We start from the raw sequence: 26,880 nt of genomic DNA, 5'->3' as shown, positions 1-26,880 counted from the left end.
GGCTGTGTAAGCCTTGGAAGTGAGTTTCTTAGCAGGGAGAAGCTGGAAAGAATTTGTACAGGACAATTACATGCTCTGTGGGCACAAGGGTTAGATATGCACAAAGGCAGGCGTGTGGGATGCTTTTCAGGTGCCAGGAATTGATTTGACTCAGAATGGCTGAACAGGGTCAGAGATTGAGGAGCCAGTGCTGTGGGGGTGGTAGGGGGTGGATTGGGCACTGATGTTAATCTGCATGTGTGTAAGTTTGTGTGTATGCGCGTGCGCGTGTGTGTGAGTGTGACTGTGGGGTGTTTATAAATGTGTACAAATGTGCATAAGAGGGTATATGTGTTTATATAAGCATATACGAATACAGATGACAAAGTGTGTTTACATAATTGTGGGATCTTTAAAAGTAGATTTGTCTGTGTAGGCATGCAAGTATGTATGGAAGAGTGTGTGTGCATGTAGCTGGTTGTGTAAGAGTGTGAGAGGATGTGTGTTGGTGTTTGTGTTTGCTTGTGTGCGTCAGTTGGTGGATGGAAGTTGTAGGTGGGCCTGCCAGAGTGTGCAGGCTACAGGAGCAGCAATGTACAAACACGTGTGGAATGAAGGTCTGTCCCTCCACTTTGGCTACATTCCAGCAGGCTCTGCTAAATGTCTCTCCCCACACCTTGAACTTCTCCACAAATGCTGTTGCTAAGTTACGGACACAAAGAAGACTCTCATACCAGAGCCCTTGGTGATATCTGGTTACTTTTCTCCATAAGTAATTCAGAGAAATGGGAAAGAAGAGTGAGGGACCCATCAGAAGGAGAAAGATCTCCCTGAGGTGAGGAGATGGAGGAGGTGAGGACATGGACAGTGGAGAGTCAGTGACAAGAGCTGGCTGGGTGACGGAAAGGTGTCTCACAGGTCATTTCAAAGAAGGCATGAAGTATGAAGGGATAGCAAGAGGGCCAGGTGTGCTGGGACAGTGGACAAAAGCCCTAGGCTGGGAAGCAGTATGAGCTGGAGAAGCTGAGGATGAAGGGAACAGAATCACCTTACAAAGAAGAGAGAGCTGAGGTCACCCCAATACAATGTGAGAAGGAATGAGGGCCTGGCAGGCACCAGGGGGACCAAGTGCAGGGGACCTGAATGCAGGAAAAGAGCTTGGCAGAACACCAGTGAGGAAACGTGCCCCAGCCACACCAGAGACCAGAGGGAGGGTGGCAAGGGACTGTAAAACATGACAGAGCTGAAGAAGCTCGGCTGGGCTCTCCGTCGTTGGAGCAACCACCACCTCCCTGACAGAGAGTACTCATCCCCATGATTCCTCCACCCTCTTCTTTCCTTTCTGAGCCTGGGACATTGGTGCCAAGTCATCCATGCCTGCAGGCTCAGCCTCAGGAGTCAATGCTGAGCTACCAATGCTACCACTCAACCATTGCTCACCTCTTCTTGCAAAGTGCACTTGCTCCCCTGAGTTTGTGGGCAGGCACATACCCAGGAGTGCAGGCTCACCTCATGGTGAAAAGAAAACTTCAAATGTCTGATAGCCAGTTTCTACCCTCTGCTACTTCTTTGTGTCTCCTCTTCCTTCCATCCACGTACAAAATCCCCGCACTGTGGGCCTCATTGGGAAAGCAGCCAAACTGTTCCTAGAAATGGCATAGACAGTGTGTTGGACCAAAAAGGCATCTTTTATTGCATGGGTTCCTGCAGCATCCAACGGCAGGAAGGGCAATAAAGAAATCCCAGCAGAATGAAAATAAACTGCTGGAGTTCCTGCCTCTATATGAGGCAAGAAAAGTAGAAAAATTAAAAGTGGGTATCCACCAAGTGGGTAGATACATGGACAACACAACAGTTGAAATGGGGGTCTGTGTTGCTCCTCTTGTAGTCAGTAGCAGAGCAAGGTAAACGCTGGGCACCACTGGCACAGAAAAAACAGAAGGTCAGAGAAGAGATGGTATGAGCTGGGGATCATGTAGTGCTGTCTGGGGCTAATTACCAGGTGCAGAGAAATGTTTGTGATAGGGGATGAGGACGTTACAGGAGGTGGCTCAAATGAGTGGGGAGCAGATATAGAAAAGGTTTCCTTCTCCACTGAATGGCTGTACAGCTGCCTAGAGGAGGTGGGGGAGTTCCCACTGCCAACAACACTTGTCAGACATGCTCTCCTTCACCATTGAATCAAGCTGAGACTTCATTTCACACGCCTTTGCAGCTCTGTCTGCTGCAAGTCACCACTCAAGAAACTCCACAGACTGGCTGGCTTCTTAAAATACTTTTCTACATCTTTGAAAAGCTCAAGCATTGGAATGCCAACACTGAGCAGGTACTCCAAGGAAACCCTGTACATCCTTTTGGTACACAGAGTCTGAGCCCAATAGAAGCAGCTCTGCAGGGGAGTCATTTGGGGAAAACAAAACATGTTCTGGGGATACCTGTAAACAGTTTGGAGTCTAGTTTAAACAGCAGTTTTAAAAAAGGGTCACAAGTATCACATTATTCTACCTTTTGATTTCTTCTTCCTCCTACTCTATAGCCTATTTTTCAGTGACAAATGAAAAAAAAAGGAAGGAATTTTTTTGTCTGAAATACATGAGGAGAAAATGAATGCTGCAAAATTCTGCAAAATATAACCATTGATTAAAAAGCTGTTTTTCATAGAAACAGACATTTGGAATTAATGATATTACCTCACTGTCAGCTGACCTCCGCCTCTCTCCTCAGCTCTGTCTCCATCCTGGTGAATCCTCAGCTTTTTCTGTGATAATAGCACTAATCTGAATACCTTTGTGATCACTTTCCCCCTCATAATAACAGTGTGGCTGACTCTGGGCAACCCAGGGGCCACAGGTGCCATGCACAGTGGCTAAGCGAAATTCTGGCTGTGTTCAGGGTATTTGTTCCAGTCAGATATGGAAATGGATTTTTCTATTCTGGGTGCAGAGACACAGAGATAAGGTCTCCATCAAGCCTTGTGCTGCACAAAAGGTTTTATTCTCATCACGTAGAGACTGGAGCTGCAAGACCAGAAAAGGCCGCAGTGATTCCAGCAGCATTGTGCAATGTCTCTTCCCAGCAAACATTTGATTATAGACAGGGTATTAGAGACATGGAGAGCCCATTCTGCCAGCCGCTGAAAGATTTCATATGTACATGTCAGAGTGCATGACAGCAAATATGGAAAGGCATATGTATGTGATGTATATGCATGTTTACACATGAGTGTTGATGTGACTGCATGTGTGTATGTGTGGGTACGTGTGACTGTATATACATTCATGTGTGTGGATGCTTCTAATTTATGTTTATCTACTTGTGCATGAGACCATATGTGGCCACCCACAAAAACGCATGTGTGCCTAGACATGCCTCTACCTCTCGGCCTAAGCACGTATGCAAGAATACAGCACGTTCCTCCCCCCGCCCCACCCAAGGCAGAGGCAAAAACAGGGATTTGACAACTCGACCTTGCAAACAACCCTTCCCAAGCTCAGGCCCACCATGCTTGCACACCCAAGCCCATTTGTGCCTGTCCAACAATGGCATCAGGCAGCTTCAGCTCCACTCAGTTTGACCCTTCAGCTCTGCAGTGGCTTTTCTGGAGAGCAATTGGCAGGGCAAGGAAAAGTGATAGAGGAGAGGTTGCAGTGGCAGAGGAGAGGGTGTGTTTCCAGGCTGTTACTAACACAGCCCACACTTGATGTCCTTTGAAGCTATTATCAGGAAGCAACTGTATCTGCAATCTGCAGGGTAACACAGAGGCTTAGTTCAGGCAAATGCAAAACTGTCCAGGCCACATTCTGCTTCAGCTGCGTATGGGAGTGTGGAAGAAGGAGGTGTGGGGAGGGGGCAGGAAGCAGTTAATCTGTTGTTGAAGTAGGGGAGCCAGTAAGAAAAAGAGGCAGGGAGATACAAGAAACACCCTTCCAAAGATGTTCCTGGCTCCCCTGAGGATGCAACAGAGAACTGAAATGTTTTATCTGCTCAAACGAGTGGAAAATATGCAAATATTTGCTCGTGAAAACTTAGTGTTCTTTGCCTTCCCAAGCATAAAATATGCAAACGCCACGCAGAACACAGCCAGCTCACCCAGACCTCACACTTAGCACGTCATGCACAAACACACACACATACTCAGCACGTCAATGCAGCCAGCTAAAGATATGTGCCTGGGCTGCAGCAAGTCCTTCTATGCATGACAAACAGGGATGTGTGGGAAGGAAATCTATATGCCTTGACTCACATACAGTGTATACAAAGACATTTCAAATTATGCCCCATCACTGTTTTCTTTAGTGATCTTTAATCAGAGCTTCAGCTAAGCTGAGAGGGGGGTTTGCAGAGGGGACAAAAGAACTTGTCCCTAAACAGGTGTCTTCTTGTACTCAGCCACAGGTACCATCCATTGGGAATAATGGTGCCGGCACAGACAGCCTTCAGAGCTGCAGCCTCATGCAACACTCGCAACAAGCAGCTTTGCATGCAGTGCCACGCACCAGGCCAGGTGCAATGCAGGGGCAGCCCAGGGCCCTGCAGCCCGGGGATGGGGGAGGAGACACGGGGCCTCGGTGCGCTGTGCTGCTTTTCCTGCAGAGGGGACTCGGCACCCACCCGAGGCCGCTGCTGTGCTGGGGACAGCGGCCCTGGATCTGCCTCCTGTCACCCCTGGCACCGAGCAAGTTCCTCCTGCTCTGGAGGCAAGGAGGGAGGTGGGGGCCGGCAGACCTCCAGCTGCAAAATCGGACAGCCCCAGAGCTGGCTGCACCATGGCTAACCTGTGACCAGATGTCACAGACATGCATTTTCCCACCTGGAAATCCCTGGGTTTGAGGCATTGCTCTGGCCAGCAGGGAAGGTCCGTGAATGCATGGTCCCAATACTCCTGCACACCTGGCTGTGCACTGACTGCAGGAACAAGGGATATTGTCAGGCCTTTCATCAGTAGCTTTTCCCTCTCTCTGCCACCACTATCTTTTTGGAAATCCTATGTATTCACCATGCAAGCGCATGGAGCTGGAGAATCCCTGCAGAGCCAGGCTATTATGCTTTCAGAGGCATAGCTGCCACATGAGCATAGTGCATTTTCAGAAGAGGTCTGTTGTTGTGGGAAGCTGTACCAGTATCGAACAATGCCTGTGCTCTGTGTCTTGAGGCCAGAGTGGTGAACATGCCCATTTGATCATGCTGGATCAAATGCCCAGAGAACGTGGCAGGCCTCTGCTCTGCTGAATGGTTTTAGGACTGAACTCCGGACGGCACTACCAAGTGATGATGGGATCTTTCTGACCCAGACCCACAGGTGTCAGAATGGATCCATTAGCTGGACCTATCCATCACCAGTCCAAGAGTTTCTGTGAGCTCTTAAAAACTGGTTCCCCCTATCTTGCTGCAGAGTTCTTGTTTGCTTGCTGAGAAAGCTCATGGGAACCTCTGAAGAAAACGTTCTTGCCCTAACCACTGTCCACCTTTCATAGCAGCCCTTGTGAGAGTTGAGATGTTCCAGGTAGTGATGTACTGTTGTAAACAGCTCCCTGTTCCCAGAACAGGACATGGAAGTATGTGTGGGAGGGGACAACACAGGGGTAGAAACTCACAGATCTAAATCAGAGTGGATGGAAGGAGGAGGAAGTATTCAGATAGAGGAAGGCGTCTAAGGAAAAGGTGCAGAAGGAGAAGGGAGCAGACTTGGCTGGAGGTGATTTTTAAGAATTGGTTCAAACAGTCTGTAATGTCACCTGATATCTCCCACCAAGCCCAGATATTGGGCCTAGGTGCTCACAAAGTAATGAAGGCTTACTGATTGCAGTAGGGTTAGCACCTGAAGTCACATGCCAGAGTTTTGATGGATACTTTAATCGGTGCATGGGGAGGGGGCTCCCCATGCCATGCAGGATCACAGGGTTGCGGTAAGGGATGGCAGGTGGGAGACTGAAGCTGGGAAAGCTACCTTCCAGTGGGACTTGACTACAGAGAAAGGGGCAGCCTGGATAATGCACCCTTGGCTGCAGCACATCTTCAACTGACACAACTTGTCAGCAAGTCTTTGATAAGCAATCCAGCTGTGTCTAACAGACATGTGAGATCTCGGACTAACTCGGTGCTGGAGACTACCAGTTCTAGCAACAGCTTTGCCCTAGCTGTGAGCACAGGTAAACTGTTCTTCTAGCTACTGCTCAGCCACGTGGCATTTAAGCAGAGCATAGCAAAAAAATGTGGCAGCTTTGCCAGGCCCTGATCTCTGTGTGAGAAACTCCAGACCAACAGGCTGACAGAGCAGCCTGCAGCAAAAAACATTGCTGGCAGAAGTACCCTTAAACTCTGCGGCAGCCTTCACAGAGCCAAGGTACTGGAAGTTCCTCGTTGATTCAGGCCCCACATGGGCAGAAGCTATGAGTGAAATGTAGCCACTCAGCTGGCTTTGAACAGGCCTGCATTTTCTCAGAGGTGTGCCGGATAGTCTTAACCAGCCCCTTTGGTAATTTCGTACAGTGTTGGCACTCTGGGTAGCAAGGATTGGCTGTGACACAACCCTCACGCATGACCTTGGAGAACACAGACTTGAAAAGATTTTGTTTCCCAAACCCCCTCTGCAATTTGGACAGAATATAAACCAGTTTACTGCAGAGGGACTCCTGCTGTTACCAGGTAAGTTTGGGGCATCCCAAAATATAGAAGCATGAAAATTCACTGCCACTTTTCAGCAGCTCAGGCCCTCCTTCCCATTTGCAGATGGGAACACTAAGGAAGAGCAAGTTGACAGGACCCAGCCAAGGTCAGGCAGTAATGGAGATGAGGAGAGTCCAGAGGAATACTGCCTGTTGGTTCCCAGCTCCGGACACTTGACAATTCATGTGCTCTCTCCTTTCAAGGGTAGCAATGGCAGTAGCCAAAAGCATGAACTTTGCTTCCAGAAGGAATCAGCTGTTGAGCTGAACAAATCATGATCCAGTGCAGGGTGGGGGGGAGGGAGGGAAATGAGAGCCAAGCCTGACACAGACCAGAGCGTGGGGGAGGTACTCAGAAAAGCCTCCAAGGCAGGATGGAAAAGACAGTAATTACATAACAGCACTTGGCAAGCATCTGTCTACAGTCAGCTGGGCCCCACGAGCCCTCCCTCCCCGCGGTGCTAACAAGGAGCAGCTGAGGATACACGTAACCCAGCGCAGGACCCCTCTGGAGGGGTTCGGAGGTAAGACGTCCTCCATTTCCCCTTCCTGCTTGTACTGCTCTTGGAGTTTCAGAACAGAGGGGTGGGAAAAGAGGGAAAGGGAAAGCCACTCTGATCAAGGACAAGCAGCCAGGAAGGAAAAAGAAGGGGCTGCTTCTCAGTGTGGACAATACTTTTGTTTGGGAGGAAGAGCCCAGGCTTTGCTAGGGGAGGAGCTGTGAAGGGCGAGTGTGTGGGTGTTTTGGGGTGGATGTGAGTATGTATATCAGATCAGGGGGTCCATATGTGCAGAAGGGGAGCTGTATACATACAGATGGAAGGGGAGGAAACAGCAAGAGAATTTCCTTCCTTCTCTACGTGTGGTGGATGGGGGCAATAGGATGCAGGGAGCCACTGGGGGGAACCAGGCTTTATCCCCCTGCTTTGCCCATGTGTGTTGGGGAGGGGGGGGTGCAGGAGTGCAGGAGAGGGGAGGAAATATAGAAGGAAGAAGTAGTTACTTTTGAGAGGGGATTGCGGGAGTCCGATCTGGCCAGTGCCTTCCTGGGCTGCCTCCAAGGCAGTGTGTGTGATAAGGGAGAGAGAAGAGAGCTGAATACACAAGGTGCCTCCAGGCTTGGATTACACTTAGAAGTGTGGCTGTCACAGGAAAGCTGGACAGCATTCTCAAAGCCTATGTCCCCAAGCACCTGGCCATACAAGTCAAAGCCTCCTGCAAATGCGGTACACTGCAAAATGTTGCTGGTATGGCGCGTTCCCTTCAGGGGGCATGGCAATATTACCCTGGCAAGAGTGCCTTTATTGGTGTAAACTGCTGCCCAGCCGGACAATGCCAGAAGTACAAGTCTTCATCTGCTGGCTCCCAGAGGAACCCTGTTCAGCTTGTGTGACGCATTCAGTACAAAGCCCTGCTCGGTCCCCACTCTGGCCTGTGGTCACAGTCAGATGGGAAAAAGGCAAAGGCCCTGGCCATTGAGGTACTGGGCAACAAATGTTTGCTTGATTGTGAACTCCTCAAGAGCAGGGCGGGAATGAGGACAACTGCCTTCTCTGCTGCCTGTTCTCCTTCAAAAGATAGGTGCAGCCAGAGATAAGGCACAGAGCTGCGGAAAGGGGGTACAAAAGAAATGTCATGCTTGGAAATAAGCCGCAGTCTCAGAGACAAGAGGCACTGCAATAGCTTTGATGGGACGGAGATGAGCTCTGCTGACAGTGTGAGAGTTTCTGAGTTTTCTGCACCCCAGATAATTTATTTGCCAGCAGCAATAGCACTGTCAGCTGATGAAATCCTCACCAGCAGCAGGCAGAAGTAGATAATACAATTGATCATGAAAACCTGCTTCTGTAACCTGGCAAGACTCCATTAGCAGGAAGTGTTGCCCTAACCCTTCCCCTTTTTCCCTCTCATTTTCCAAACAGGGAAACTGAGGCACGGGGCAAACATGTGAGACTTGCTTTGGGCCTCATTGTGTGTCAGTGCTGGAGCCTTATTGGGACCTCACTAGTGCTGCAGTGAATTTCGTGGGCCTCCCCCAGCCTCAGCTGGGAGGCATGTTCACTCCATGTTCATTGAACTGCAGGCTGACAGGCAGCCTGAGAATATCTCCAGACATCCCAACCCCCATTTCTCCCTTCCCCCAGCTTGCAGCACATATTTTCCCAGACTTTTCCACTCACTTCTCCAGTGGTGCTGGGGCCCTGCCAAGCACCAACCACTCCAGGAAGCAGGGCCTCCCATTCCCAAACCAAACAACTGGGAGAAGGAAAAAAAAATCCAAGCACATGTACGCACACACAAGACCCTTTTCCCATCAGAAATCTACCAGCCTTCTCTAGCTTCCCTCTGAAAATACTGGAGACACAGTGCTGACTTGGCACTTCTGGCTCCCACAGAAGAGAACTATTGCTAGCCCATCCTCCCTTCCACCTCCTGAAGACACATGTGCACCCCCACGGGGTATAGGTTTCCAAATCAGATTTTGCTGCAGCATGAGATTCCCCAAAACCACTTCCCAATCGATTTTGCAGTGTGAGGAATGTCCCCTGCTTCCCTCCATCCTGCTCCTCCCCACAAAATGCCATCCATTCCCACGTTCCAGCACTACCGTATAGCCCTGGTCGTAATGGCACGAGTAAATTGGCTTGGCACCGGGTTGGGGGTGAAGACCATGGCCAGGGTTTGCTCCAGAGCCTCAGCTTTACGGGGAGGTAGCTCCCTGCAGCGGGGCTGAGCTCCAGGCCAGGCACACTCCTCCAAAATGAACTGCTTAGCCAGGAAGGTGACCAGGGGTTGAAACGTGCCACAGTGCAAGGACTGGGGCTCTGCGCAGGAAGAGAGGATGATCAGAGAGGGGAAAGCTGATGTCTCTCCCAGCTGGCAAGATAGCCTACTAGAAATGCCATGGCTGGGGAGAAAAAGCATGGGGACACGCAAAAAAAAAAATGCAGGAGGGAATGAAAGATGAAGAAGTTTAGGGACAATGACTGTGACAGGCATAGCTGGGGAGAGAACACAAGAAACCAAGTGAGGGGCTAATACACAGGACAAGGGGCTAACACAGGGGATTAGCAGTGAGTCCAGAGTCCTGGATCATCCCACCTGAAAGACAGGCTGTCTCTTGCCCCTCTACACCCCACCTTGCCCATCCTGAGATGTTCAGTTTGAGGCACTACCATGCTGCCTGCCCGCCCCTTGCACAGAGTGCAGTCTGCTCTGCCTGCATTTTGCTGCCCAGGGCTAGGCTGTTTGGAAGGCAAAAGGAAGATGAAATACATGTAAGGGAAAGGAACTCCCTAGGAAAGAGTTAAAAGATGCTGAAACCCAAGCCGTTTTCAATGGAGAGAGCCCAAAGCCAGGGAGGGGACGGAGGGAGAGGAGAAGGGAGGGAGCAGGTCCAAGCTGAGCTTGTGCACCCAGCCAGCACGCAGCAGTGCCTGTGCCAAAAGCCAGCTCTCTTAAAGCCATGGGCCTGGGGGCCGGCTTTGTAGGCAGATGTGAGCCAGCAAGCAGGGGCTGGGGAGCACACAGGGGAGCCCTCAGCCTTCAGGGTGAGCTGCCATGCTGCACTGGGGTACAGGCAGAGGGAAGTGGGGGGCAGAGGCTGGAAGAGGGGGGGCTATGGGCTTGTTTGCATGTCTGTTTCTCGTACACATACTTCTCTACAGTCTGCCTGCTCTGCTCTCAGCTTCCTTCCCCCTCCACAATAGAGCAGCTGCCCTCCGGTCTTTCTCCAAAAGCCTGGCATCACCTGCTGTTCGACAGTTCCTTTGGGGAAGGTGCTGGGGATCGGCTCTCCTCCTGTGACAGAAAGAAAAGGCGAAACTGACCCTGGGTGTGGGGACTGAAGTATGGAGAGAGAAGTGATTTGGTTGTGGGGAAAGGAGGGGGTTGAAGTTAGGTTCCTAGCCCACAGCTGAAGGGGCCTCTCTGCAGAGAGGTGTAGGTCAGACCCCAGCTGGGAGGGCTGGGTTAACTCCCACAAAGAGTTGATACAAAGTGATTAGAGGTCTGGAGTTTTTCACAGGCCTCCCCACAGATTCAGCAATCTCTCAGAGCATGCTTTTGTTAAAAAGGACTGTGTGGTTTGCCATCTCTCCTTCTTCTGTCCCAGCCTGGGGACTGAATCTTGAGGTGGCTCCAGTGGTTTGCCTGGTGGCAGGCTTCGAGGATCAAGCCTTCTTCCAGGGTTGACACCTAGTCTCCATTGGTCTGGACTGAAGGGTGTGGGACATCCTCTTGGGCCGTGCGGTTGCTGCTCAGATTGCAGCCTTGAAATTCCAGGAAATCAAGCACGCAACTCCCTCCACAAGACAATGCCATTTTCATCCCACTACTGGCTCCAGCCACCAAGATCTGTTGTTCCTTGGTAGTCTCTCCTGTGTTCTTTCTTTCTAATGTCTCATTCTGGTGCTTCCTCGTATTTTCCCAGGTCACCATGGAAATGATTTGCCTGCGCACATCCCTGGCCTTCCTTGTCCTCCCTCTCATTGTGCTTGGGGCACCCACCGATGAACCGCACCTCACAGAACCAAACCCTGGTGCTTGCAGGCGCTGTTGTGACCCACTGGACTCCTCCACAGATGCCCCACCGCTCTCTCCCAGTCACCACCACTTGCCCTACCCAATGCCAGAGGTCCGTCCATATATCAACATCACCATACTGAAGGGTAAGTGCCGAGCTTGACCCCAGGGTGCTGAGGCCTGCTTAGGGACCAGTGGCACTGTGTTGGAGGCGTCAGCTGGGTTGCTGGCATCCTGGTTAATCTGACAGAATGCCAGACACCATCCTGAAGGGTATGTGCCGATACACACTTTGCTGAAGGCCCAGATGTTTTGTGCCATGACCAAGGGTAGCCTGAGGGAGGAAATGAGTGTATATCTTTGCTGTGACCTCTGTGTCTCAGGAAGCTGCTTGCCACCAGCTCTTCCTCCCTGCTAGCAGAGAAGTGACAGTGGCGGCCTCTTGCCAGGCTGGCAGGCCTCCTTCCTTGCCTCTGACTTCCAGAGTGTCTTGTAGTGCCTAAGGGAAGGAGCAGCCTCTATCCAGCTGCAACATATGCAGTCTTGGAGGGAAGACAGTGGTGCCAGGCATGGCTATGAGGAAGCCTTCTCTGGCTCCATGGGTCACGTGCACTTGGGGGAGGGAGGAGGGCGAGAAGGGGCAGCAGATATTTGGATGTACCTCCAAGCTAACTGGCAGTGACATCCAGCTTGTTCCACCCTGCTGTGGCTGGCTTGGCTCAGGGGGAAATGCTCCCTATTTTAGAGCAGCTCCTCCTTTGAGGTCTCCCCCTTTCAGCTTTTGCTGTGGGCAAAAGTCTGTTCCCAGCTGGATCCCGCTCCACTCACTCATGGTTGTTCTGTGGTTCCTCTGGACTAGCTGGGCAGATGTTCCCCCTTTCTCGCCCCATCCTGGAAATAGCTGCAATTTATCAAAGCTCAGAAGTGCATTCAAGGGCAGATAGAGACCTGCACTAGGGTAGGATGTTGCAGGGGGAACTATGCACCAGCAATTTTGCAAAGCTGCACAAGGGAAGGAGGGGAGAAGGGGAACCAAGCACAAATTTGGGATGCTGTCACTTGTGCTGGAGGCTGTTTTGACCCCTGTCTCCTTTCCACACATAAAGTACATTCTTGTGCTGTTCTCTCTCTGCATTGATGCCTGCCCAAAGTATAGATGCACGGCAGGCAATGCACCAACCTCAAGGTAGAATTGCAGTATTACATAAACAGGAGGACCAAATGATGCTGGTTTTGTCACAGTACCAATCTTCTAACCTGCATTTCACCATCTGCCAAGTCCAGCTTGGTTCTTCTCCCTCTGACCTCCTTGTCACTCTCTAATTATACTCTCCCATATACATCAATGCTTCTCCCCCTTCCCCAGCCTACAACAAGAACTGTGTTCCCACTAAGTGGGTAACTGTGTCATGGGAGAGGTATGTTGGAGGGCAGGGACTGTGGTGGGCTAAGGGAATGTGGAGGAGGAAGAACAGACTGAGAGCCCCAATGGTACTTTGCATTGTGTGCTCCATCTTGAGGTGGAATTCCCTAGAGAGAGGTCCTAGTGCCTCCAACAACATCATATTATGTGGTCAGCAGGAGGTTAGCAAGAAAAGAGACCCTAGTCATACCCAGAGCTCTGCTGGCTCTTTTCCCATAAGGCATGATGATATTGTGACTCTCAGGAGCATTCCTTCCTCTGGCATTGACCCATCCTTGAGCAATTCTCTGTCTCTTTGTCGTGCTGTCTCACTGTCACTTCCACTTCTCCCTCTGATATTACATGGGGGATGTGTCCTCTGCTTTCTCTTGTAGGAGAAAAAGGAGACCGGGGAGAGCCTGGTATACCAGGGAAATGGGGCAAAGAAGGGCCACGAGGTGAAAGGGGTGCCCAGGGCCAGAAAGGCAGTAAAGGACAGATGGGCACAGCAGGGGACCCCTGCAAGCATCAGTATGCTGCATTCTCCGTGGGTCGCAAGAAAGCACTGCATAGCAGCGAGGGCTACCAGGTCTTGATCTTCGACACAGTCTTCGTCAACCTCTACAGACACTTTGACATGTTCAATGGCAAGTTCTACTGCTATGTAGGAGGCCTTTACTACTTCAGCCTCAATGTCCACACCTGGAACTTCAAGGAGACCTATATGCACATCATGCACAATGAAGAAGAGGCAGTCATCTTGTATGCCCAACCCAGTGACCGCAGCATCATGCAGAGCCAGAGCCTCATGCTGGAGCTGCAGGAAAACGATGAGGTCTGGGTGCGGCTCTACAAGCGGGAGCGGGAGAACGCCATTTACAGTGATGATGTTGATGTGTACATCACCTTCAACGGGTACCTGGTCAAGCCCAGCCTTGACTAACTGCCCCCTCCTGTCCCCTGGGCCTTTTGGGGCTTTTTCTTCTTCCTCTCTCCCTCTCTCTTTACTGCCCACAACCACTGCAAACCACTTGGAAATGGGCCTGTCAAGTCTCAGGCATCGAGCGTGAGACTTGCCACACTGGCTCCCACCTCATGCTCCCTCCTCTCTTGCAGCCAGGCCTGTATCTGCGCATTACAGCATGACACTGCTATCTCTTACCCCCTCACCTCATTACCCCAACTTAGGTTCTTGGCTTGTTCTATAAACTGCCAACAAGCTGTATCTGACACATGGGGTCCTGAAGCAGAAGGGCAGCTAAAATGCTGTTCCTGGGGATGGTCCCTCCTCGGCATTTCATGCACAAAGGACTCCTATAGAAAGGGCTAGAAAGTTCCCACTGCCTAGGTGCATCCTGGCTTCTCTCTGTCCCGACTGGATATGCCAGTTTTGCAGCCTGCAACATGACTCTACTGTCAACTCTCCTGCCTGTGGACTGGAGAATGGACTGGAGTCTGTTGGCCCCTTGTAGCATGAGGAAAATGGAGGACCGGTGAGAGATGATACTGTCTTTCCAAATAGGGGACAGCCAGCTTTCCAAAGTACGTCATTGACTTGCCTTAGACACCATTTTGCACCACAGAGCCCTCAGGTTACAGCCCAGAATTCTGGGTCTTGTGGCCCTTCCTCAGCCTAGGTTGGCTGTAAGGTCTAGGCCTGGTGCGATAGTCTTCTGCTGTGTCAGCTCTAGCTTTTCAAAGAGAGAAGGTGCCAGACCCTCAGCCAGACCCTACAGAGGCATCTGCCCACTGAATCAGTAGAGTCCGCCGTTTTATCCCCACTAGGGATCATAAGTGCAGAACGAGAGAGAGAGAGGGAACCCTTGCAAACCTCCCCAGAGCACTACTCAGTTTCATTTTCCTAGCTTGGGGAAGGCAGCCCAGTCCAGTATGGGATATCCCTTTCCTAAGTACAGATGGTGGACCTGATTCTGCTGTCTTCTTTGGCAGAAGAGCATCCATGCTGTTCCAGTGATGCCAGCAATTATCCCTAACACTTGCAGATGTGAGGGGAGAGTTGGGGCAGGACCATGGCCCCTATATGCCATCACATCAATCCTCCTGAAGGTGGTTCTTCCGCATCACTATGGAGATACATCTGTTTCAGGACCTATTGCAGTTAAACCACAGTTTTCAAACCTGGACAGGTTGACACCTCTTTGCCTCTGTGAGGGAAGAGAGGTAGGGGCAAAACAGTGGCATGAAAAGAGGTGAGACTTCAGCACCTTGCCCCAGTATTATAAACATCCTTGTCATATGTTCTATGCCCTTTTCTGGCAACCTCATCAGAATAACTGGGAAAAGCATGTGGCTAAAACAAATCCTCACTCTTCTTGTCAGGTTGGAGAGGTGGTGGGAATGGATGCCAGTAGTAGGATTTTCTAGTACAGGTCTTATGCTGCTTTCACTCACATCCCTTTGGGGTTGCTACAGTCTTGGAGGGGAGCAGATGAGGCTGACTCAGCACTTTGGGAAACCTACTTCCACGTGTTCTGATACTGCTGTAAACAGCAGTGCTAAGGGTTGTCTCTTTTTTGAGTCTCAGGACAGGACAAGCAGGAGAAACTGTATTTCTCCTCTGCCCATAACTAATAATGAAGTCTTCTGACTTAACTAGCTTCTGTGGTCTCATGATTAGCCATGGTCTCTGCCTGTAGTACCTGGGACTATCAGAGCTCTCCTGTCAGAGATACGCATCAGATTATTATACAGGATCAGGTCAGGTACACTCTGCCCAGATGGCAAAGGCTAAATATTAAAAATGAACTTGAGAGAATTGCAGGCCATTTTCTCTCTTGCGCTGATTACTTATCCTGCCTGCTTTGCTAAGGAAGCTGTACAGACTGGAATGAGTTTCAGACTTTGTGTCCCTGATCCTCATCACTATTCTTACTTACACTGTGGGTACAAAAACAAGGTTCAACTGACACAAAGCTGGGTCTTCCTTGGTGAACCGTGTGGTGATGGGATCATAGGAACACAAGGGGACTGAGTTTCTTCCTCTCCACTGGCAGATTTGGTGTGTGGAATTGCTCAGAGACAAATTTCAAGCAGTAGAGAGGAAGCAGCATGCTGGAGATGATGTTCAGGACCAAATCTCTTTATCTCTTCCTGAGCTGCAGGCTGCAAACCCAGATATTACGTATTTAGATTGTGCAGCGCCCCTCTGTCTCCCTGAACAGAAGCAAGCCTTTCTAACACTGAATATCTCCAGACCCGAGCTTCTCTGTTCCTCCCTTCCCATTTGTTTTTTGAGTGCCAGTGACAGGTCTGTGGCTCATGTGCTGCCCATGAGCCAGATGGTGCCTGATGTGCATGGGAAAGGATGGCAGGGGGACCAAAGGATATGTTTAACAGGCTTCTTGGTGCTAAATAAGATGGCATTCCCTTGGTGCTAAATCAGATTTCAAGAGTCTTGGGTGCTTTCTGGAAGGCGTAGTAGGCTGAGTTGTAATGTACTGTGGAATTAATGGTGCTTTATGTGACAAAAACAAACAAACTCCAAGAACTTTTGTATATGTATATATTTTTTCAGTGGTATTAAACTTTTCTCCCTGGTTGTTTTGCACTTTGATTTGCACTTTTCCCTCCTTCCTTCTGGGAAGGCTTTAAGCAAACTGAGGGAAGGTTTCTCTGGAAATTACCAAAAAAAAAGAGGGAGACAGAATACACTGTAGGATGAGTCTCCAAATATTTAACTAATTTCATTGAGGAAGGCTGGGCTGAGGTCAGGCACCTTTTGAGAGGGACCAGATCCTTTATCTTGTGAAAATTTTGGCACACCTTTCTATTGGTACTTAGCAAACATGATAAGAGTGATTTTTCCCTGTGGTGTTTCTATTTTCTCCGTCAAGAGGTAAAGCCAGGAAGTGTAGACTTAAGAGGGCTATTAAATTGTTGACTAGGTACCTGTGCTTGGAAACAATAGAGTGGGTGGTAGTTCAAGACTTAAACTGGGCACACTTTCCGGAAGGCTTGTGTGTGATGGGAATGGCTTGAGCTTTTGGTCAGAGGTGGAAGAACAAGTGATGACTGCACATAAATTTGGGGAGAATGGGAAGACTTGATGGTCAGTGGGGAGTGGAGACTTGGAGGCTTGGGTGGAAGATATGAGAGGGGGTAAGGTCCTCAGGACAGGCAGGAGGCCCACTGGAGGTCTCAGTGCAGGACAAAGAGGTAAGTGGGGTTTCTCACAAGGTCTTTGGGGTTTGCACTGTGTGGACCAGCACTCCTGCTGAAGTGGAGGACTGGACAAGAGAACAAGGGAACATGCCCATATAAGACCTCCTATTCTGAGTCTTATTCATCTTCAAACATCTTCTCCTGTGGTTTGATGTGTGCCAGATGCCTATTTGCCAAGGGGTGGACAGCATAAGCACATTGTCTCCACATCCTCACAGGCCTCTGGTGCTGTGTCAGGCCCAGAGCTAGGGCTACATTTATCTCAGTACATAAATTCCAGAACATGTGATAATCTAGCAGTCTAAGCCCAGTCTTCTGCAGGTTTTTTATTCTCTCCTAAGCAAGCAGACAGAAATATATCCTCAAGAAGTGCAGGGATTGTGCCTGTGCATGTTCCTGGCCCATTGAGGTGAGATGCTGGTAGACTGGAGGTGCTTTTGTCACACTTAGAAGAGATGAAAAGCAAGGAGGGGGTGGCATGTGTACTTTCTAGAAAAGTTTTCTATGATTCAGGCCTTCAGCCTGCCCTCTTGGAGAGGCAAGTGCCACCAGAAGAGGCTGTTCAGCCAAATCCCTTGAGGCTAAGATGCATGCAGCCCTGGCAGGGGTCTATAGCATGTGCCACCCATCACACCATGGAGGCTGACGGTGGAGTCACCATGGGTGAGGCTCAGCTCAGGTAAGGTTGGCCCTGCAACACTGTTGAAGGAACAGCTTAGGTCTGAACTGGGTCAGGCTAGCCCTGATGACCAACCAACAGGTGCAGCCATGCCCTGCAGGCCATGAGGCCTCCAGTCACCTCATTCATTCTGACGCTAGGGCCTTATCCATGCAACAGTGGCCACTCCATGATATGTGGACCTGGAGCTGGGGACAGCCAGCAAGGGTGCCCTGCCTGTTGCGCAGGTCAAAGACCTTGACCCCCTGTGCTTGTGGGGCTCACACAAGAAGCATGTCCCAGGGAGGGCAGCACTGCCAAGCAGTGACAGCGCTAGCCCTGGGCCATGCCTCTCTTTTCCCTGGAGGAGTGGCACAAGCCCTGCTACAAAGGGCACTGAGGGCTTGTGTTTTTCTCAAGCTTGCTCAAGGTATCTGCTAAGGGGTTGGCCCTTTAACTGGCTTCCTGCGGGTTTGTGGTCTTGCAGGTATGAAGGGGGAGGGAGTGGGAAAGAGGAGGTAAAGGGCAGGATATGGTGCTGTCTCCAGGGAAGGAAACACATGTCAGGCCCAGCTCAGGAGATACTGAAGGCTCTGCAATAGCTCCTTGTCCTGTGACAGCTGTTGGAAAGGAGAAAAGAGAAAGGTGGGGAGAAAAGGGATATAAAAGGCCCTAAGGAAGGTGCAGGGTTAGCACCAGGGAAGGAGACCCAGAAGGAGACCCTCGGCACTCATGCAGATGCAGGCACGCATGCAAGTACCCAAAGTGCAAGGAAGGGCGGGGCCCAGGGTGACAGGAGCTGGCTCTACATCTCCTACAATCCTGGCCAGACTTTGTCATAGATGAAGCAGTCATGGGAGAGGGCTCAGGGGGCCTCTTGAGCATCGCCTCAACTTCTAGCCATGGTGTGTGGTCTGCCCCACGCCAGGGGATTCTGTGCTAGGAGCGCTGTTCTGGAGGCCGCCATTCTGGGATGTGGTGGGTTTCCCCTTTTCCAGCTTGCTCTCCCTCCTTCCCTTCCACATAATCCAGACAGCCTGCTTCACTTAACTCTCTGCCTTGTTTATATCCCAGAGTCAGGGGTGGAGAGGGGGCAATACAGCCCTGCAGCCAGCAATGCTCAGCGCTGCAAGCAGAGCCCCAGCCAGCACATCACAGCCAGACTCCATCAATAGGTTAAAGCTGCCCTAGCTCCTCTCTTTCTGATGTTTCCTTTCCTACTTCTGTGTGGGAGTCAATGTTGGGCCCAAAGAGCTGTTGCAGACCCTGCCCATGGCTGCGTGGAAGATGGGGCGCGGCTGCATTTCTGAAGACAATCTTTCCACCACCTCACACAAGGCTGTGAGCGCAGCATGGCCCTCCTCTGACCACAGCAGGAAAGGGAGCATTTGCTGGGCCATGCCAGGTTTCAGAGGCCAGCTCAGAGCTGTGCTCTGCTATCACACCCACACTTGTAAACACACACGTACCAACCCCATATGGACATCGCTCGCCTTTCTGCCAACGGAAACAGTTGCCCTTTGCAAGCCTGGCTCACTCTGAAGATGCTATCAGGAGGTGGGTAGAGGGGTCTGAGGTAGCAGGCCTCTTCTGTACAAGCACAGCTCCTTTGCATCATGACCTGCCTTCCCCCTCCCTCCCCCCACCAGCCCTCTGTGATCTTTCTCCCCTCAGTTACACCACAGTGAGAGGCAGGGCAGAAGATTCAAGTTAAAGGCTTCCGACACCTTGTCAACCCCCAGGCCAGTCCCATCTCTTGAGTGTGTGTCACAACTCACAAATGACCAGGGAATTATTGCAGAATCTCACACCCTTCTGAGTCTCTGTTTGCAACTACTAAAATGGGAGGGAGCAGAGAAACTAAGGAGTAGGGGACTCCTCATATACCCTGGGAAGGCTGAGAATCCAGCCTTGAGTGGGAGCTGTATGTGCACTTGATTTTCTTTAACCCACTTGCATCTGTGCCTTCAGGAAATGAGGCTGACATGCATCAACCTAAAATTGCTGAGGACCCTTGACTGTAAGGGAGCCCAGACAATGCAAATTTCAGTGCGCCTCTGAGCTGGGAGATGTGCCCAAGCCTCACTGGTTGCCTCTGAGGTCAGTGGCAATGCCTCAAAGAAGCTGGGGAAGGGAACACCCCAGCAAGATGAAAGAGGACAATAGGTCTATCTCACTAACACCCATCCTGCAGGCATTATTTTCATTGTTTGTGTTCCCCGCTCTAAAGTCCTGCCTGAACTCCAGATGTTTGCCATACCAATGTCCTCATGCAAGGCTAAGGCAAAGTACCTCAGAAGCAACAGCATGGGAACTTTCTGTTGCTCAGTCCTTCTCCACCCTCCTTTACATAAGGCCCCATGGTGATGGGAGAGCAAAGTGACAGCAGAAGGACTTCTTTGGACTTACCTAGAAAAATGGGTGTATGTTTCAACAGGTGCCTAGTGCTCACTGCATTCTCCTGTTTGCCCCACACTCACATTTCTAGGCTTATTGCATTCTTTCATTTGCCCATTTTTTCCATCTGTCCTTGATTCTGCCCCTAAAGAAGTGGAATGGAACAGATTACTGGAAAGGACTTCCCAGGCAACCAAGCCCTGTCCCCTGCAGCCATAGGCAGCAATTCGGTAGATCTTTTGGTCCAAGGGCCCACAGATTTGCCATTCCACACATACTCCAAAATATCTCCCACATCCTCACTTCACACTGACTCCCATTTCTCTCTCCATGTGGTACTTTGGCAGCATTGTTTGACTGTTAGAAGACTTGTGCAGGTTGTTACAGTTGTACCACATTTCAAGCTTGACCCTGCAAAGGTTTGAAATGTTTTTAGGATTTTGAATTCTTCATGATATTTCAGAGTCTGAGGCAATCCCCTGAGCCCAGGAGAAGCTTTCTCCTCCTCCCCTGCCAATAACCCTGCCAGCTGTGGAGGCAGAATAGCTATGCCTTCATTGCAATGGGTAGGCCAGGCAGGGACAGTGGCGTGTTGGGTCAGCACATGATTTTCTTGTCCTGCAAGGTGGCAACCTGACTTCTGGGGAAATGAAGAGCATTGCCTTCTGTTTTCTGCAGGGCTTGTTTTCCACTCTCACCCCTTTAAACTCCAGTGCCAGCTCTAATCACCATTGCAAAGCATTATGCAGAGAGGTCTCTCAGTGCAAAGTGCAGGGGAAACAGTGGGAGGGTCAGGTGAGGACTGAGAAGGGCGAGAGGAAAAGGTCAGTGACGCAAGCCCAGAGCGATGGCTCTCTTCAGCTGAACTGCTCTGCTGTTTGTCCGGGGTGTGCTATTTCTTCTCAGCAGTATTTCACACATCTGGGGACCACAGCTCCTTCCACCACCCACGCTCTTTCTCCCCCCTCACGGGGGCTGAGGTGGGGGGGGGTGGGGGGGGGGAAGGAGGGAGAGCTACTGCACCAGGCTGCCAGCATCATTTCCAAAGCCAGAGGAAAAAAAAAAAAAAACAGCAGCCCTTTTCACAGCCAAATTACCTCTGGGCACTGTGCACCTCTGATGAAGACCCTGCTGCCTGCAAAGGAGATGGCGGGGGGAGAAAGAGAGGGGATCCTTTCTCTTGGGGTGCAGGGAAGATCAGCACTGGGGAAATGTATTGACACCATTGCTCTCAAAGCATAAAAGCAACAGTGCAAGTTTCCCTTAGAATTAAGCTATTACCTGAGCAGACCACAGCTAAAGAAAGGGACCCTGGTGCCTCTGGATGTGCATCATCCTTGGCCTGTTTTCAGGGTAAACATTCAAGTGAAGCCAAATGTTCGATCAGCCTCAGTGTTTTCCCACTCAGCTGTGCCACTGTGCATGTGTACACAGGTGCAGAAAGAGGACATTTCCCCCAAACCTTCTCCACATTCTGTTCCCAACTGCATGGCACCCTGCCTAAAACAGTCCTCCAGCCCAGTGCTGACACTGAAGGCTAAAATTGCATTTCTGAGTTTCAGGGAGAAGGAGAACTGCCACAGTGCTCTGCCCTTTTCTGCTTTTTTTGAGTGAGGTGCTGGAGCAACAGGGAATGACAACATTTCAAAAGACCTTTCCCTCCTGTCCACATATGTCATTTTCAGGAACCAGAAGAGGAGGCAAGTGACACCTTGGTGTGGTCTTTCTCACAAGTACTCAAGTCCCATCTCCTCTAAGACTTCCACATCCCAGTTACCAAATATAGACCCAGCCAATGGGGCAAATGTGGTGAGATTTGGCTTGGTCTTTGTGTTTATAGCAAGGGACCTGAAAAGTCACACATGCAAAGGGCTCTGTGTCATGTCTCTCAAGGAGCACCTTCAGGCTCTTCAGTGGCCACAGTGGGGAAAAAAAGTCTTTTCCACATAGATTCCTTTTTTTTTTTCCCCAAGTGATGGTCATGCAGTGTTCACAAGGATCAGGTTCATAGTCTTCAGCAACAAGCAATCCTTCCTACTCCATTCCCCCAGTCAGTGCATGGCCTCATCAACTATGTACAGCCACATTCAAAAACCTTGTCAAGCTGCAGAGCCGCTCTACTAAAGGTGGTTCACCTCACAGAAGGACTCCCTGGGAGGAAAGGTCTTCAGAGAAACAGGCCCAGAGCTGAAATCCTGGCAGAGGTAGGCTCTCAAAAGGGATAAGGAGCCCCTTGTGCTCACCTGTTTCACAAGGTGGTAGGTACATCCCTTGAGGGCATGAACTGTCCTCAAGTCCTTGGGAGGAGCATACTTCCCAAACATAGAGCTGTGGGAGACAGGCAGCTGCCTCCAAACAAGTCATTTCTGTTCAGGCATTTTAATGACATAGTCACAAATCAGTAACCCTTGAAGGGCTTAAGGGAAGCAGGGGATTGACCTTTGGACAAGCATGACATCATCAAACATTTTAAAACAAAATCACCAATATAATTAGCTCCCTTTCTAAAAGTGCTCAGACACAAAGATGAAGAGAAGGGAGAAAGAGCAAGGAGTGTTCTGAGCAGAATAGGGATGTTTGTTATAATGATCTTTTCCTCCAGAGGAGGAAAGGAAATGTGATTAATTTGGGAGCAGGCCTAGCTAATCACAGTATCTGAGGGTTTATTCCCAAGAAAGTCCTTGCAGTATTATGTCTTGCCTTCATGGAATTTTGAATGCACAGTAAACCTCTGAATTTTTCTTAATTTAGTAGGTCTAGAAGCCATCATTGCTTCATATTAGATTTGTCAAGCCCTTCTTACTGTACATAAGACTGTTACATCTCTCTATTGTTAGAAGGGCATACAAGCCCTTCTAACTGTAAATAGAGAGAGATGTAACACTGGCAAGATGCAAAACAAGGCTGGGCTTTATATTTCCAAGACTGCCCATGTAACAAGGTATAATCTCCCCCAAGGACAAGAGCAGACTCTGGTGCTGAATAGCAAATCAGCCAGTTGAACACTTGCTGATTACCTTACTGGGATGCATATTTGGTATAATACTGGTCTCTGAATCCAATACTGGCCTTCCTGTAAGTTGAATCATTTGCACAAATATCCACTCTTCAGTACAGGTCTGGAAGCAAGTTCACAAGGCATTCTCATCATGTTTTCTCAGCACTCAAGGCCAGAGGAATCCTCAGGGACTTGTGTGGGCAAGTTTTAACAATAGGAGTATTTAATTTAATTTATAAATATAATATAAATATAATATAAATGTAACATTTAATAGGAATAATTAATTTAATAATGCCCCTGTCTGTGGACACTCATGTGTGATGCAGGATCTGGTCCCTGGTCTGTGAATCTCAGTTCCTGAAGATGAGAAGATGTCCTTTATACTCCTTTTTCTGCTGTTGGAATTGAGATGCAGAGAGGATGTGAGAGTTGTATAAATACGTTGATAGTCGCACGGGTACACCACCTTCTTTCCAGTTCATGCTGATGAGTTTTCCATTGCAGGTGTGCCAGGCTAAGACCATCTGCATACACAGATACCACAGTTCAGCTGACAGAGATCACTTGTCACATCACCCTGCCTCAAACACATGCTCTGCCTCACACACTAAATTCATGTGCTCATACAAGTGCATAGGTACTGGGCCTCCCATCAGGTTGCTGAGCCCAAAGGTACTGATGGACCAGAGGACCAGGCCCAGGGTGAGAACCCATGTCTTTGATGGGTATCTCTAGGAAGTGATGCATGGTCCAGGAGGCCCTAGTGGCACTGCAGATTATGTTTATGCCAATGTGATGTCTGAGCCTGCTCTCCGAAACCCACAAACACATCAGGGAGGCAGACATCCACACCTAGGAGGTCCCTTAAACCTTGACTCCACTGCTTGGGCTCCAGTCCTTCAGACCAAAGTCCTGACACTCTGTCTAGTGCTATGCAAACATAATGAAGAGCTGGGACTCAGGTCCCAAGTGGGAGTATCTCATGAGCGTCCAGTGTTCGTGTTCATGCTCACGACTTCATAGCTATGTGTTCACAGCCAGGCGGGCTAAGAGTGAAACTGCTTGAAAGGAGCATGCTTCCCCTCCCACCCTTGTTTCCCCACTTCTCTGGGCCTGTGAGCACCACCAGCAGGGAGTGAAAGTGAACACTTCCTCCATCCCCTCCCACCTGTGGCCTCAGACTTGCCGCGGGTGAGAGTGCCTTCGAATGCCTCAGCTTCCTACTACTTTTATCCATGTTCTGCCGTAGCCTGCAGGGCTAGGGAATCCCTACTTCTGAACATTTTGTGTATCTATATATTTGATGTTTTCTGCTTTTATCAGGCAGATCTGTCAGGAGACTCACTGTGGGACAGAAGTTGGAAGGGAAGAAACACTGGAATATCATCTGCTGTGCAGGCATGCTTAACACTTGCTGCCTGGCATGGTTACCCCATTGTGGTACCTGATTCCAGAACTTAAACTCCACTGCTTAAATACCTCCCCACTTACACACAGTGACAGAGATTAACCTGAAGGCAGTGTTTAGCCTATAGCAACAATATCGCTAGGGAGGATGGAGGAGGAGGGGAAAAAAAAGCATCTTGACCCACTAATGTCAGGCAAAGTTTGCTAGTTCAATAGAAAGCAAAGTCTCTTTTAGACTGGTAATGTGAACAAATTCAATAAAGCACTCACTGGTACAACAAACAGTGGTTCCCCGCAGGGCCACTTTAACAGACGTTTTTCAGAGGAGAACCACAATTTAAGGGGAAAATAACGGCAGATGTAGCAGAATGTTGTAGTTTTGAGAAGCACGTGTATATGAATAGCAGGAAATTCAAAGTAAAGGTTATAGTTAAAAGAACATCATTTGGAAAGTACCAAAAATAATCTTAAAAGTCTCTAGCAATCTTCAGAATGTATCCTCTCAGGAAGCAAACTTTGGCGGCCATTAGGGCCAGCTCTGCCTTCATTCCCTCACATCTTGCAAGCTCTTCACCCTTGCCACTGCTCTCCTCCAGAGTACAAATGGAACAGGGCTCCCAGAGGGATCTACTGAGCCCTCCACCTAACTCATCCCTGATGAGTCAGGCAGTTTGCAAACCACAGGCAAGGTGCCAAAGTTAGCCTAGGATTCCAGTCCCTGATGAGAGCTACCAAAGGACTGTGTCTAGCCCAACCACAGCTAATGAGTTGATGAAATGCAGGATAATTTTACATCACACAATAGTTTTGCACTTAAAATTTCTTCACTCTCTCTGTATCTAGCCAAACTATTCTCCTATTCACCTCTGACATTCTGAGAAGACTCTCAGTGGACATGCAATTGTAGATGAGAAGTTTCAGTAGCACTAGTCTTCTCTAATGAAAGCAGAGGGAGGAAAAGGATCAGCCCATGAGTAAGTAGCTGCTCCAGCCTTGAGGATTTTAAAAACTTACTCTGACATGCTGATCTAGCCCAAACGACACCCTTAACCAAATTTCCAACACTGCACTTCTACCTGCTGCTTTAAAACTGAACAACAAAGCTCACTAGTGAGTTCGCATGTCTTGGTCATCATTATAAGGACAGGAAGGTAATCGCAAGAATATCTTGCATGTATCGCTGACTGTGGTTTGGCTTGGCTGTGTAAGTTACGAATGGCACCATTCCTAATAAAGTAGAGGTAAAGGAGATTAAAAAGTGTCAAATTCTCAGTAGCGCAAGGTTCTGGGCAATCATCAAGTCTAAAAGTCATGTCTTAAAAGAGAGCAAGTGTATTGGTCTGTATCATCTGTGATCTGGACAAACTATGGTATTGTGAATGTGTAAGAAACTGTTTCTTACTACATGCAGTTGTTGTTTTACTCTATTTTCAACCTGGTTTCCTATGGAAATTAGACTTACACTGAAGCAGTCTGTGTCTCAGTGTGCGGGTTTTTGGCTGTCAGTCAGACTGTTGCCCCTCCTTCCCTTAGTTTTGGAAAAGTCAACCAATCCTAGTCACACTTGACAAAGAGGTATATCTCTTACTGCTATTGAGAAAAGGTGGCTAGAAGAAGGAAAGGTGGCTCTCCGTTAGGACCATCACCGAGAAAGACTACACTGTGACATCAGTCCTCAGTAGATATCAAAAAATCTGCATAGGAATCTATCATAGAGACACATATCTACAAGAAACCAACCTTCGGTGAATTGGCTGGCCAGACAAATCTTCGTTTTCAACTGTAGCAGCAGCTCATCTTCACTAAGAACTATCCACATGCTAAGTTTTACTCTTCCACTATTTCAGCTGCCCCAGTGCACAACCAATCTCGTCTAATTATTACACATTAAAAAAGAAGAAGAAGAAAAAAGGAATTGGTGGAGTTTTGTGGTCTCAATAAGCTGAACAATAAATGGGTGCTTTGTGCTCTTACTTCCCAAAATGATCCCTGGCCTGAAGGAAGGTGCAGATGTCTCAGTCTGAAGGACAAACAGGGAAGATGATGGTTAACGTGAACACTACATTGCAGCTGTGGAGCTGATGATACCAAGAAGTTACTCACAAAGTACTTCATGGCTTCAACCAAGGACTTCTGCAGCAGAGCAAGCTGTGCTGATTTTAAAAGTCTCTGGGAAAGGTGGGCTGTGTCCTGCTGATACATGCCAGAAACCCCTCGTGCCTGGATTTGGTGTAGGAAGGCTCTCAAAGCCAGGAACAGGTTTCAGAACAAGATGGGAGCAGCTGCCACACATGCAGCTATAATGCAATATGCTCATCAGTGCTCCTGGTGTTACCATCAACAGAGCCTATCTCATCCTCAGGCACTACCTCCCTTTCCCATCTCCATCCCAAGCCTCATACACAGACCTCTGCAGCAAACTTCCTTCACACAGCTCCCACCTGCTAAGCACATGTGCATGTCATAGAGCCTGACAGCTGTCCCCAACACCCTGGCCAACTTCCCTCAGAGACACTGAGGGAAAACATTGTTTTCTGCCAGCACAGGCATGGGATGAGGAGTGGGGAGCTACAGCTAGCCATTTATATACCCTCCAAAGCTTTCAATTTTCTATCTTCTGGCCCTTCCTTCTCCTAGAAAAACTAGTGCATGCCTGCCTGAGGCA

The 26,880-nt window shown here is 49.4% G+C and overlaps 1 protein-coding gene across 1 annotated transcript; it reads left to right on the top strand.

The window, feature by feature from the left end:
- Positions 1–7,109: 7,109 nt before the first annotated feature.
- On the top strand, positions 7,110–16,138 carry C1QTNF6 (C1q and TNF related 6). The gene is made up of 3 exons (XM_013948050.2): positions 7,110–7,168; positions 11,077–11,314; positions 12,966–16,138. The coding sequence occupies exons 2-3, from the start codon at positions 11,083–11,085 to the stop codon at positions 13,511–13,513; spliced, it is 780 nt and encodes a 259-aa protein (XP_013803504.1). The 5' UTR covers positions 7,110–7,168; positions 11,077–11,082; the 3' UTR covers positions 13,514–16,138.
- The last annotated feature ends 10,742 nt before the right edge of the window (positions 16,139–26,880 follow it).

The sequence above is a fragment of the Apteryx mantelli genome, chromosome 1 (genome assembly GCF_036417845.1).
Source record: "Apteryx mantelli isolate bAptMan1 chromosome 1, bAptMan1.hap1, whole genome shotgun sequence".
In the NCBI taxonomy this organism is placed as follows: domain Eukaryota; kingdom Metazoa; phylum Chordata; class Aves; order Apterygiformes; family Apterygidae; genus Apteryx; species Apteryx mantelli.
This window is presented reverse-complemented; position numbering and strand designations above follow the sequence as displayed.

What these genes read in the sequence shown, in the direction of transcription:
- C1QTNF6 (XM_013948050.2), top strand. Translation starts at nt 11,083, where the DNA reads ATGGAAATGATTTGCCTGCGCACATCCCTGGCCTTCCTTGTCCTCCCT. An exon ending in CAACATCACCATACTGAAGG is followed by an intron (nt 11,315 to 12,965) that starts GTAAGTGCCGAG and finishes TTTCTCTTGTAG; the next exon opens with GAGAAAAAGGAGACCGGGGA.